This window comes from Lolium perenne, chromosome 4 (genome assembly GCF_019359855.2).
Source record: "Lolium perenne isolate Kyuss_39 chromosome 4, Kyuss_2.0, whole genome shotgun sequence".
In the NCBI taxonomy this organism is placed as follows: domain Eukaryota; kingdom Viridiplantae; phylum Streptophyta; class Magnoliopsida; order Poales; family Poaceae; genus Lolium; species Lolium perenne.
Window position 1 is genome coordinate 322,351,454 of NC_067247.2, and position 13,119 is coordinate 322,364,572.

At 43.8% G+C, this 13,119-nt stretch overlaps 2 protein-coding genes across 5 annotated transcripts; both read right to left on the reverse strand.

Moving 5' to 3' along the window:
• Positions 1-671: 671 nt before the first annotated feature.
• Positions 672-6,097, reverse strand: LOC127296272 (protein NRT1/ PTR FAMILY 8.3). Of its 2 annotated transcripts, none has more exons than XM_051326309.1 (5): positions 5,929-6,097; positions 5,389-5,491; positions 2,902-3,119; positions 2,134-2,690; positions 672-1,590 (listed from the first exon to the last, which is right to left on the reverse strand). In XM_051326309.1, exons 1-5 carry the CDS (start codon positions 6,001-6,003, stop codon positions 774-776), a joined length of 1,770 nt encoding a protein of 589 aa, XP_051182269.1. In that variant the 5' UTR covers positions 6,004-6,097; the 3' UTR covers positions 672-773. The 2 variants fall into 2 exon arrangements, with proteins under 2 accessions (XP_051182269.1, XP_051182270.1); XM_051326310.1 differs by having other exon boundaries at positions 5,389-5,488; positions 5,929-6,096.
• An 873-nt stretch (positions 6,098-6,970) lies between these two features.
• LOC127296271 (protein NRT1/ PTR FAMILY 8.3) lies at positions 6,971-11,341 on the reverse strand. 3 transcript variants are annotated; one of them, XM_051326308.2, is made up of 6 exons: positions 10,738-11,341; positions 10,151-10,253; positions 9,404-9,621; positions 8,581-9,137; positions 7,563-8,025; positions 6,971-7,457 (listed from the first exon to the last, which is right to left on the reverse strand). In XM_051326308.2, the coding sequence occupies exons 1-6, from the start codon at positions 10,807-10,809 to the stop codon at positions 7,206-7,208; spliced, it is 1,665 nt and encodes a 554-aa protein (XP_051182268.1). In that variant the 5' UTR covers positions 10,810-11,341; the 3' UTR covers positions 6,971-7,205. The 3 variants fall into 3 exon arrangements, with proteins under 3 accessions (XP_051182268.1, XP_051182266.1, XP_051182267.1); XM_051326306.2 differs by having other exon boundaries at positions 6,971-8,025; positions 10,738-11,338; XM_051326307.2 differs by having other exon boundaries at positions 6,971-8,025; positions 10,151-10,250; positions 10,738-11,335.
• Positions 11,342-13,119: the final 1,778 nt, after the last annotated feature.

Below are 13,119 nucleotides of genomic sequence, written 5' to 3' on the forward strand. Positions count from 1 at the left end.
CTCATTGATTTGGCCGGACAAACAAGGCAAGTTCGGACAGTTGTACAAGAAGAAGATGTGACAGACATGTTGTTTTGACTTTTGACAATTTGAGAAGGCAGATCAAAACTTCCGAGTCTCAGCATTCAATACTCAGAGTCAAAATTTTGTCGAAAAGGATGCCACATCAGGATTGAACATATGGGCTAAAAATAAAAATAAATCCGAGAACATCTTCGGACTAACCCGATGGCATCTATTTTTTCATTGTTGCAATCCTTAGCGGGGAACCGGGAATAAATCCCCAACCCCATGTAGAACAGACCCCCAAAAATAGCATGGCACTCGAAGAAGGACCTTTAAAGGACCCCCAAACCGGGAATAATTTGCTCGTACCTCGTATGCCTGATCAGGTCTAACAAAATGGTCAATCTAAACTCGCTCTCGCTGGGATTAGCAAACTGCACCATCAGCATTAATGATGTTTGTAGTGTCTTATCAGCACGCATGTCGATATCAGGTGCATACAATCAGCTAGAGGTGCTTGTTGTTCAGCTTGTAGGTCGATCTTCTATCATGTTCTGTTGATGACTGCTAGTACCTATAACTCTGGTGGTACCAATATCATACAAAACCTAATCACCAAAGAATCAACTTCTCATCTATAATAAAGCACCAAGAGAATTGCAAAAGAAACCCAACTGCAAGTCATTTTTCTTGTGGACTTAGAGTCTAGTCAATATAATGCATCGCTTCATGAATATGGAATTTCAAATTACAAGAAACTATAACCATCACACATTCTTATATTTGTATCTCATTGCGCAACCAATGTAAACCAAAAAATTAACAAAGCTGATACCCGCAATCAACCAAAAGAACCGGTCAAGATGGCCTTCATTCAAGTTATCTGGGATCCATCCAGGATCTCCTCCTTGAGTTGTAAGGTATGACACTAAGGTCAATAAGATTGAGCTTAAGTAGCTTCCAGCTGAAACTGTAATGAGTGCAAATGCAGCACATAAACTCCTCATGGCATCTGGGGCCTGATCGTAGAAGAGTTCAAGTTGACCTATAGCAGTGAAGACCTCGGCAGCACCCGCAAAGAAATACTGTGGTATTTGCCAAAGAATGCTCATTGGAACAGCAACATTCTTATGGATAAGACCTTCATACCTGGCAATTTCTAGGCGCCTCAACTCAACAAGAGCTGCACATGCCACTGTCACAATGGACAGGACCAATCCAATTCCAATCCGCTGTAAGTCAGAGAAACCCTTTTCCCTTCCAGTGAACTTCCTAGCTATGGGTATGAGAACACGGTCATAAATTGGAATCCAGATCATGACACTGATTACGTCGAAAGTCGAGAGGGATGCAGGAGGAATATTGAAAGATCCAACCCGTTTGTCAAGAACCATTCCCTGCTCTACGAAGATGGAATTCTGAGCATACACCGCACTGAATATGATAGTAGTCGCCCAAACTGGGAACATTCTTACTAGGATCTTCAGTTCTTCCACCTGGGTGACTGTGCATACTCTCCATGGGTTGGCAAAAAGGTCACTTTTGGCATCAGCAGCTGAGATGATGGCAGCCTTGTCAAGGAATCTATGCAAAAGGGAGATAGATGAAATCCTATAATAATCATACCAACAAATGATTAAGTAGAAATAATACACTGGGAGAAAGGTGAGTATCACATCCAAAAAAACAATAGTCGGTCATTATTCTGGGATTTATCAGATTGATGTTACCACATCAGTAAAACCCATTATACAATAACTATGGGTATATGCATCTCCGATGCAGTGCAATAATTATGATTGTATGCATCAATGAGGCAGAGGCCGGGGGTAAGAAAGCTTCCATTTTCTAAATAAAGTGCTAAAAAAATTTATGCTCCTACGGTATTGTGTACCTAGTGCGTACTATGAACTACTGCCATACATTTTGACATGTCTGCCCCTATCCATATTCCTTTTGTTGCATTTAGGTATTCATTTTCGACGAACCTCAAACTGAAACCTTACTAAAGGTTGTGTCACACGAAGTGTCTACATTACTACTGCAAATAACTCTTGCTGTTCTATAAATACATCAACAGATGACACTAAAAGTAAGGCAAAGATGCAGAATAAGGAAGATAATTACTCAAATTCGCTTGTGTGCTCCAGCTTCCGGCTTCCCTCTATTGCTGAATTTTGACCATGAACTTCATATAGAAGAGAAGCATCATGTGGCACTTCGACATGCCACTTACGGAACGCTGCGACAACGACCTGGCACACTCTTGTAAGTGGACTCCCACCAGGTTTTTGAAATCTATATATATTTGAGGCTGAAAAAAAGCTAGCAATAGCCAATGCCATACATACAGTGGGAATGGCAAATCCAATTCCCCAACCTGAGTTATCTTGTATCCAAACAATAACAGTGCCCGATACAAATGCACCGGTGTTTATACAGAAATAGAACCAATTGAAGAAGGAACCCTGCTTTACCCTCTCTGTTGGATCACTGTCATCAAATTGATCAGCTCCAAAGGATGATACACAAGGTTTAATCCCTCCAGTCCCTAGGGCAACCATATAGAGACCCAGGAAAAATGCGCCATTCTGAAGTAAGCTTGCTTCTGGGCAAACAGATCCCAAACACGAAGGTGGTTGGAGCGCTGGAACTGATGCTGAAAGCGTTAAAACAGCCAGACCCTTCATTCAAAAGGGTGACACACGATTAAAATAGATGTTTGAAGATATTCAGATGCACAAATATTTGGTTCATTACAATCAAACTGAATGTATTAAAATATTTAAGTACTCATATATTTAGCCAAGTGGAATGTGCAACATTTCTATGCCAGAATGGAGCATTATGAACAAAAGAGGAAGAGAAAGTTCGGATACTTCATCTTTTACTTACAATGAAATAAAGTGACGAAAAAACTGCAATTGTCCAGTACTTTCCCCAATAAGAATCTGCTAAGATGGCTCCAATGAGGGGAGTCAGATAGCATGTCCCCGTCCAAGTGGTAACATTTCTTGCAGCTTCAAGATTGCCTTGATGAAGCTTTACTTTTAGATAAGTGACTAGGTTTTTCGCAATTCCATAGTAGGCCAGACGCTCACAACACTCATTCCCTGTCACCAGAGTAGCATCATTGAAACTTTCCCAAACATCATTGCTGAATATATAAAATATGCACAACAATCCAAAAATGTTCTTTACCATAGGCCATAGCATATGACCAACAGTCTTTAGGAGAGCTAAAACTTTTCCTTACCATATGCATGTAAATAAATGATCTTATAATTAAATTAACTTTTTATTAAGATGGTGTACTGTTATGGAGTATCTACGAAGCAGCACCAAATTGTTTAGAACTTTAACCATTCCTATGCTAACTAAGGAAAATAGGTCACTACTTATAATTTCCCTGAAGAAATTTGGCACTCGTACCCCCTCGCGTCGTCTCCTCTGGGCGACCGGGGGGCGAACCCTAACCCCCGCCGCCGCCTCTTCCCCCACCTCCCCTCCCTCCCCTCGCCGTCCCCTGAGGCTGCAGCCGGCGAAGCCCCGCAGAGCCGGTGAAGGGGGCAGCGGGGATCTGCGCGCGGGCTCCCCTGGCGCGGTGGCACGGAGGCTGGCTGCCGTGTGTGTGGGGCATGGCCTCCGCCGCTGGCTGCTTGGTAGCCCTCCTTCCCCGTCCTCCTCTCTGGCTCGGCCTCGCCGGTGCTGGGGTGCTGCCCGGCGCGGCTTTGGCTGGGGCCATGGATCTGGGCGGCGGCCCTTCTGGCGTGGCGATGGCGTGCTCGCGGCAGGCGTCGTCGCAGGTGGCTCTGGCCGTCGACCTCGTCCTCTCGGGAGGTGCGACCGCGGCGGGCTGCGGCTGCGGCTTGGAGGTCTTCCTCCTCGTCAAATCTGGTGTGTGTCTCCCCGTCCGGATCTCTCTCCTCCACCGGTTTGGTTGAGGGCGGCGGTTGCTCCCTGACCTCGACCATGGTGGGTGTTGGTGGTTTGCTTGGGATCAGGGGAAACCCTAGGTCGGCTGGCTCGGCCCAGCGGTGGCGATGCCTTCGGGCGCCGTTCTTCCTCCTTGGAAGCGTGGCTGAGGTCCCCTATTTACACCCCGACCTACCTCCCGGGCGAAAGCCCAAAATCCTGCGGATTGGGCGACGTCGACGTGCTGCGCGCCGTGTCGTTGTTGGAGGCGTCGCCTGGGGAGTGTGGTGCTCGGTGAGAAGATTTGAAGGTGGGAGCTTTGACCTATGCAGACGTGCAGTTGCTTCCGGTGGCTTTCCTGCCTCTCTCAGGTTCTCCAAGGTCGGCAATGGTTTGGCGGATGTAGTGTGCTCCCTTTCTTCGGTGGTCGTGGTTTGGGGCTGTCCCGGGGCTCGAGTCCAACTCCTCTCCAGCTCTCGGGTGAGCTGATCTCATGTCCGATGGTTCGACGCCTTCGAGCCAAGGCGAGAGGGTAGGGACCCTCTTCGGCGTGAGAACGGGAGGGTGTGCTTGCAGACCAGGGTGTCTTCCTCGAGCACAATCTCCATCCTGCTTCATGGCAGTGCCTCGTCGTGCCTCCCGTTCTTGATGTCTTGGTGCCGGAGCGTGGTAGTCTCCACCTTGCAAGTTCCTTCGGTGCTTGCGTGTAGTGTTGAGTTGTAAGCTGCTGGTGCTCCCTTGTATCGTTCGGCCGTTGTGGTGTGTGGTGTGTAGTGTTGTGTTGTGGGTGGCCTTGTGTAATCCTTGGCCGGTTGATGGCTTTGTTAATTCAAAGTCGGGCTCATCTGAGCCTACTGTTTAAAAAAAACTTATAATTGCCCTGATGAAGCTTCAAGATTGCCCCGATGAAGATTTGTTTTGAGATACGCGACTAGGTTTTCTGAAATTCCATAGTAAGCTAGACGCTCACAACATTCATTCCCTGTCATCAGACTAGCAACATTAGATCATGACAAACCTCATTGCTGAATATACAAAATATACACTAGTCTCTAAAATGTTCAGTACCATCTGGCCAATATTATAATTTTGTAGTACCATATACCTGTAAATAAAGGATATTATAACTGTAAATTTGAACTTCAAGAGGCTGGCATACTATCTCCACTAACAGGTAGCAGCCCAAGGGTAAAATGTGTAATCGTTCATAAAGCAATGCAATGAGGGATGTGTTTGCTAAGGAAAATAGATCCTTACCACAATCAGTAAATACTCATGTTGGCCCGCCAAAATTTTGTGCTCTCTCAGCACTGGTTTTATCAACCATTTAAAATCAGCACAATGAAGATATTTGGAACTCAATTTGATTTTTCTTGAGAACTTGTGCAAAAATACAGCTATGGTCAGTGGCACCTGGTTTGGATCAAACCGACCCTAATCATGTTGGTACACACTCATATATGTTACCTAGGATGAAGAAGCATGCTCGCCAATTGCCTGTTGTGCTCCTTGTTGCAGGACGCCCTTTGATGTCGACGGATCCATCACCTGTGTAAAGACCTGCGTCCTGCTAAGAAATAACAGCACTCAGACTTCTTCTTAACCACCTAAGGACACACTGAATAAAAAGGTACTACCAAGTTGCATCCATTAATTTTCCTAACATGGACATATAAAAGGGACAGTGTAGCAATTTTGTACAAGGAATTCGTCTGAGAATCCTAAACTCAATGTGAGGACTAAAGATAACTGCTCCACGCTGGAAGGAACCGTTGTGGGTCAGTCAAATTTTCAACATCGCCGAAGCAAGAACTACCTCGGGAGATAGCATCAGCTTACTCTGAAGTATCAGTTGGGACTTTGGACTGGAGAGGCCAAGAGTATAAAGGATTTCTCAGTTTGCTCTTGAGAGGATTGAAAGTTAACTCTACAGGCTAGAACCTAACTAGGACGAACTGTAGTCTGTACAATGGAAATTCAGAAAAATATAAGAGTGGAAGAGTTTACCAGAGAAGGAAGAAGGAGCGGCTGATGATCCCCGTCCTCTTGGACCAGTAATCTCCTCTCTTCTGCTGCGTCCATGGAGAGTCTCCCTGGCGGAGATCGAATCTGCAAAGAGCAATCAAGAAACAGGGTAGCGGGTTGTATTGGTCTGGGTTTGACCGCTAAGTGTTTAGTTTGGTCTTTTGCAATCAGGTCCAATACTTTTATCCTATTTATTTATCACACTAGTTTTTTTGCGAAAATTCCACCGCTCTATAAATAATCATCACCAGTACAAAGAGACCCAAAAGTAATAAAAATTACAAATAGGTCATTGGACCTCCTAGCGATGACTACACACTAGCGCGAGCCGAAGGCGTGCCGCCGTCCTCGCCCCTCCATCACCAGAGCGAGGCAAAGCTTGTCGTAGTAGAGCTTGTTGTAGTAGACAAACATGAAGTCGTCATGCTAAGCCCCCAAAGGACCAGCGCACCAGAGCCAATGATGACAACTGTAGATCGGAAGAGACTGACCTGAAACAACACCAGTGAACATGAAAACCAACCAGATCCCAGGAGATCCGCCGGACACACAACTCCACGCACCCTCCGCCAGCGCTAGATGCACCACCGGAACGAGGATAGGGCGGGGAGGACCTTTGTGGAGACGAAACAGAAGTTCGTATTACTCCCCAGCTTTGTTACTTGTTTAATCTAGCGCGGCAGATTGGTAATTTGCACTGCATACATGGATGATTATCTTGTTTTATCTATGCTAAATTTAAAGCGTTGACCAACGCGGAAGATCCCTCCCTTAGCTATATAGCTATGGATAATAAAATAACCAACAGTACTATCCCCCTCCCTTGCTATACAGCTATGGATAATAACCAACAGTACTATCCAGCGAATTACAATAACCCATTTTGTCAAAGACCCTCCAGCGAATTACCGCTACGGGTGAGACTCGAACCTGGGTGGGCTAAGCTCAAAACCACAGCACAAGCTACCAAGCTGCAATAATGCTCTTTGAATAGCTTTGAGGAATAAAATGATGCTTTTTGAAATACTCATGTAAAAAATATTCTTTGTATAATTATGGCAGTAACCATTTCATAGCAAACCCAGTCACCAAATGATCAAACAAATTATCTGAAATACATCACCAGAAGAATAGCAATTAAACCCCAACTGAAGGCCTTTTTCTCTCTTAGGGCGTCACGATGTCTTAATTAGTTTATACAATGCACTGCTTCCATGAATACGGAATATGAAATTACAAGAATTGATTCGACATAGCCATCACACGTTCTTATACCTGTATCTCATTGCGCAGACAATGTAAAGCAGCAAATTAACAAAGCTGATCCCTGCAATCAACCAAAAGAACCTGTCAAGATGGCCTTCGTTCAAGTTATCTGGGATCCATCCAGGATCTCCTCCTTGAGTTGTAAGGTATGCCACCAAGGTCAATATGATTGAGCTTAAATAACTCCCCGCTGAGACCGTCACGAGTGCAAATGCAGCACATAAACTCCTCATGGCATCTGGGGCCTGATCATAGAAGAACTCAAGTTGACCAATATTAGTGAAAACCTCGGCAGCGCCAACAAAGAAATATTGTGGAATCTGCCAAAGAATGCTCATTGGAACAGCAACCTTCTCATGAGTAAGACCTTCAGACATGGCAATCTCTAGGCGCTTCATCTCAACAAGAGCTGCAGATACCATTGCAACAATGGACAGGACTAATCCAATGCCAATCCTCTGTAGCTCAGAGAAACCCTTTTCCCTTCCAGTGAACTTTCTAGCTATAGGTATGACAACACAATCATATAGTGGAACCCATATGATGACACTGATTACGTCAAACGTCGAGAGGGACGCAGGAGGAACCTTGAAAGACCCAACCTGTTTGTCAAGAACCATTCCCTGCTCTATGAACATGGAAGAGTTCTGAGCGTACACCGCATTGAATATGATTGTAGTTGCAAATACCGGAAACATTCTTACTAGGATCTTTAGTTCTTCCACCTGGGTGACTGTGCATAGCCTCCATGGGTTAGTAAAAAGATCACTCTTGGCATCAGCAGATGAGATGATGGCAGCCTTGTCAAGGAATCTGCAGGAAATGAAGGTAGATTAAATGTTGTATTTTTTTTGAAACGGAAGGTAGATTAAATGTTGTAATAGTCATACAACAAAGGAGTTGAGAGGAAAGCTAGCTGCAGAAAAAATGCACTAGGAATAATTTGAGTATCATATAAAAAGTGCCAGTCCAACCCTATCCTGAAATTATAGTCATATTACATTTACATATTTACACTTGCAACTCATAAAGTCTGAGAAAGACTCATCAAGTTGTGTTGAGATATATTTAATTTGCAGACATCAGATCGATCACTATCGATACCAGTAGCTATGATCGATACCAGTAGCTATAACTGCATTCCTGTTATATTGCGCACCCAGTACCCACTGCGAATTAGCATATAGCATGTTGTACTGGCTCTAGCGGTTCTACTTTTGTTGTAGATATGCATTTATTTTCCGCCAATCTCAAGTTCAAGCCATACTGAAGGCTGTGTCACAATTAAATGTCTTCATTAGTAGTGCAAATACATCCACATATCATACAAAAAGTAAGCCAATGATGTAGCATAAGGAAGATAATTACTCAAGTTCGCTTGTGTGTTCCAACTTCCGGCTCCCCTCTATTGCTGAAAGTTGACCATTAACTTCATATAGAAGAGAAGCATCATGTGGTGCTTCAGCATGCAACTTACGGAATGCTGCAACTACAACCTGGCACACTCTTGTAAGTGGGCTCCCACCAGGTTTCTGAAATCTATACATATTTGAGGCTGAAAAGAAGCTTGCAATAGCCAATGCCATAAATACAGTAGGAATGGCAAACCCTATTCCCCAACCTGAGTTATCTTGTATCCACACAATAACAGTGCCTGATATGAATGAACCGATATTTATGGAGAAATAGAACCAATTGAAGAAGGAACCCTGCTTAACTCTCTCTGTTGGATCACTGTCATCAAATTGATCAGCTCCAAAGGATGATACACATGGTTTAATTCCTCCAGTCCCTAGGGCAATCATATATAAACCTAGGAAAAATGTGCCATTCTGTAGTAAGCTTGCTTCTGGACAAACAGATCCTAAACATGAAGGTGGTTGAAGTGCTGGAAGTGATGCTGAAAGCGTCAAAACGACCAGACCCTTCAGTAAAAAGTAATACACGATTAAAATGGTTGACTGAAGACATTAAGATGAATGAATCGATGGTTCATCCAAATCAAACTGAATATAACAAGATCAACATGTTAAGTATATTAAGTTAAAAGTAAAGATCTTTTGGATTCTTATGTTCAACTACTTAGAAATTACTAAGTAGAATGTAAAACGACATTGTTTTCTATGCCAGGATGAAGCATTATGGAACAACGGAGATAGCGAAAATTCTGTTGACTTTATCTTGTACTTACAATAAAATAAATTGATGAGAAAACAGCAATAGTCCAGTACTTTCCCCAATAAGAATCCGCTAAGATGGCTCCAATGAGGGGAGTCAGATAGCATGTCCCTTGCCAAGTGGTGACATTTCTTGCAGCTTCAAGATTTCCTTGATGAAGCTTTGATTTAAGATACGTGACTAGATTTTTTGCAATTCCATAGTAGGCCAGACGCTCACAACACTCATCACCTGTCAGCAGATTAGCATCACTGGAGCTTGCCAAACATCATATAGAAAATATGCACAAGAGTCGCCAAAATATTGTGTACCATATGTCCAATAGTCTTTACTCTTTACTCTTTAGGCAAGTTATACAATAGTTTCATTCCATACACCTCTATATAAAACATCTTATTGTTGTAACTGCAAATTAATGAAGCTGGCATACTATTACTCTGTTATTACTAACATGAAGCACTCAATAGGTTAAATGTTGTTAGTGAAAAATGCGCTGAGGGATGTGCTTACTAAGAAAATAGCTCGCTACAACAATAGTTATCTGTTATATATGAGAAAAGAAAGAGTTTCTTCAGTAAACACTTCGCCAAACGTTGGTGCGCTTTTCAACATGGGATTTACCAAACCTTGTAAAATGGGGACAGAGAAGCAATTTGGTACAGAAATTTCTTGAGAACTTGTGCAGACATACAACTATGTTCAGTGCCAGCCAGATTGGAACAAACCACCCAAAACATGTATGAACACCCCTATATGTTACCTAGGATGAAGAAGCATGCTCTCCAATTGCCTGTGGTGCGCCTTGTTGCAGGACGCCCTTTGATGTCAACGGATCCATCACCGGTGTAGAGACTTGCATCCTGCTAAGGAGTAGCAGCATCAGACTGAGCCTTAACCACCAAAAGACATACTAAAAAAACAACAGTAGAGTTGCAATCCTTAATTTTTCCTAACATGCAGGGGCAGAGGGAAGGACCATGCATGTAGCAATACGGTACAAAATTTCTGAACCCAAAATCAGGCCTAAAAATTACTAGTACTACTACGCATTTGGAAAATAAATGTTGCGTGTGGGAGTCAAATTTTCAATGTCACTGAGGCGCAAGAATTGAGGAGATATCCATTCCTCATCTTACTGTCTGTGTCCAGTTTCAGTTTGGTCTTTGGACCCAAGAGGCCAAGAAGATGAAGAATTTATCAGCTAATACTGCTCTCTTTCAAGAAGAAATTAAGAGGATGGTCAGCTAAATAGAATAAACGCTAAACTCTACAGGCCACAAGTAACTAGGATGAACTGTAGTCTGTGCAACGGGAATCGGAAAAAGGAAAACCACAAGTCAACTTTACCAGGGAAGGAAGGAGTGGATGATGGTCTCCATCCTCTTGGAGCAGTAATCCCCTCTCTTGTGCTGCGTCCATGGAGCGTCGGAGACCGAACCAGCAAGAGGTAATCAAGGCACTGGATAGACGGCAGTACTGTATTGGGCTGGGTTTGACCGCCAAGTCCTAATCGCTGAATGCCTGAATGTGGTCTTTTGCGTTCAGCCCCACATCTTTTCTCTTATTAAGTTATACCGGATTTATACGCCTCATCGAGTCAGCCGCAGCCCGCAGGTGGTGGCCGCGGCGAAGGTCAGTGCAGCAACGCCTAATCGCCTGCTCCGGCGCCGGTGAGCTCGCGGGAGGCTGTGTCGGAATCGGAGAAGCGGATGAGATCCATCACCTCGATCCGGTGAGACCAGGAGATGATGGAGTGCGCGGTGGGAGGCTCCCCGAGCTTGCACGAGTAGGACGGCATGGAGGCCAGAATTTGGGGCGCTCGGGGGTGACGCCGTGACGGCAGGGTGGCCATGGAGAAGTTGAGCTAATTGCAACGACAGGGATTTCTTCCACGACAGTGGATGGATTTTTCATTTTTCATTTCGACTTCAGAATTTCAATGTGATAGTAGGACATTATTTTTACAACTACTAAAGATGCGCCACGTACCCCACGTTCCAGCAAACCTCCCATTTGTCTTCAGCTGTCTGGTATTGGGTTTTTTCCGCTTAATTTCACCTCACTATTTGCAATTTCGCAATTAGTTTCAAAATTACGAATAAGGTATTATCTGAGCTTTTTAAGTTTCAGCATTGCCACAGTGTACACTTGAGATTCTTATGCCATTCAGCCGAACCTCACCATTTCATTACTCTCCTCTCTCTCTATAAACTTATTAAAAAGGGGTTCAAAAAATTTAAGATCTGTATCCCAAAACACCAACAAAAAATTATGGCATGCCATCCCATCCCATAAACAACATTTGAAAATAGAGTAAGGTTTAGTCGATGGCTATATGAATATGTGAACCGTAGCATGTAGTGACCAACTTGTTAAAAGTTTAGACATGGTGTAACTAAAATTTACCTGTCATCATATAGTCACATACTTAATCATTACGCCCAAGCTTGGTCTCATTGCGCAAAAAAGACATTAAAACGTTCATGTGGTTCAGGAAAACTTTTAACCTTATCATCGTCTTGAAATTGCCGAGATATGCAACATTGGGATCTCATCATGTATGCAAAAAGAACTGAAAGATAAGGATTCATGTCATTGTGCAGCAGTCTAAGATAGTGGTTCATACTCGGTAGCCATGTAATGCAGAGAAATGTGCTGACATAACATACTAGAGTCTATTAGAAGATACAGCCTCACATGATGTGGCACAAGTTTGGGACAACAAAACATCGAAAGAAGCCACATTGTTCAAACAGCTCCGATACTCTTGACATATCCTGGAACCAGAACGTTGAAACCCAGGCATAATTACCGCAAGTCCACATGCCAAACCTGTAGGCTGTAGCATACACAAGCACGATCAGATCTTAAAGGTATATGGAGACATGTGATAGATGGTGAGATGGTCCAGGAGCTCGGGTACTGGCCCCGCAAAGCTGCAGTCGGGCGTTGGGCAGAAGCATGGGGCATATGGGCACATTTGCTCATGTCGTTCTTTTTGACAGTAGGCGTGACCCTCTCTGCATCCATACTTGGCATTGGAGCAAGGAAATGCGACTGATTGGACAACATGTTCCATCCCAAAGCAGCGCTTGAAGGAAGTTTTGATAGAGCATGTGGGGCACTTCTTGTCCAGTATCTTGTCGCGGCAAGACGAGCATATGAAATGCCCCACAGAACACTGTGGAAGCGAGAGGTTAATTGGGTCCCCATGATAACATAAATAAGAACAAAAAATAGAATACTACGCAACAAGAAGATAGGTTAGAACAACAACAAAAACATGAAAGCCTTTTTCCCAAGCAAGTTGGGGTAGAGGCTAGATATGAAACCCAACAGAAATAAAAGGAAACAAGAAGACGATAGGTTAGCGCTACACATTTCATCATTTCAGCTAGTATATGTATTATGTTACTACCTACACACGAAACACTTTCTCGCCAAGCAGAACTACATCCAATCCCATCAAAGCTCTTATCTTATCTTGAGCTTTATAAGAAGTGAAATAAAAGCTTGGGTTCAAAGACTAGTGAATATGCTTAGTGCATTTACCTGATAAATCTCGGTCCCGAAGTGGTCGAAGCAGACGGGGCAGTCAAGGGTCTCCTTCAATATTCTGACATCCACCCAAGGGTCTCCCTCTTGTGGTGCTTCGACTGTTCTCTTGCTGGAGTTGCTGCGGTCCATCGCCAACAAAACTCAAGGGAACCAGAGCCAACTTGCTTGGTG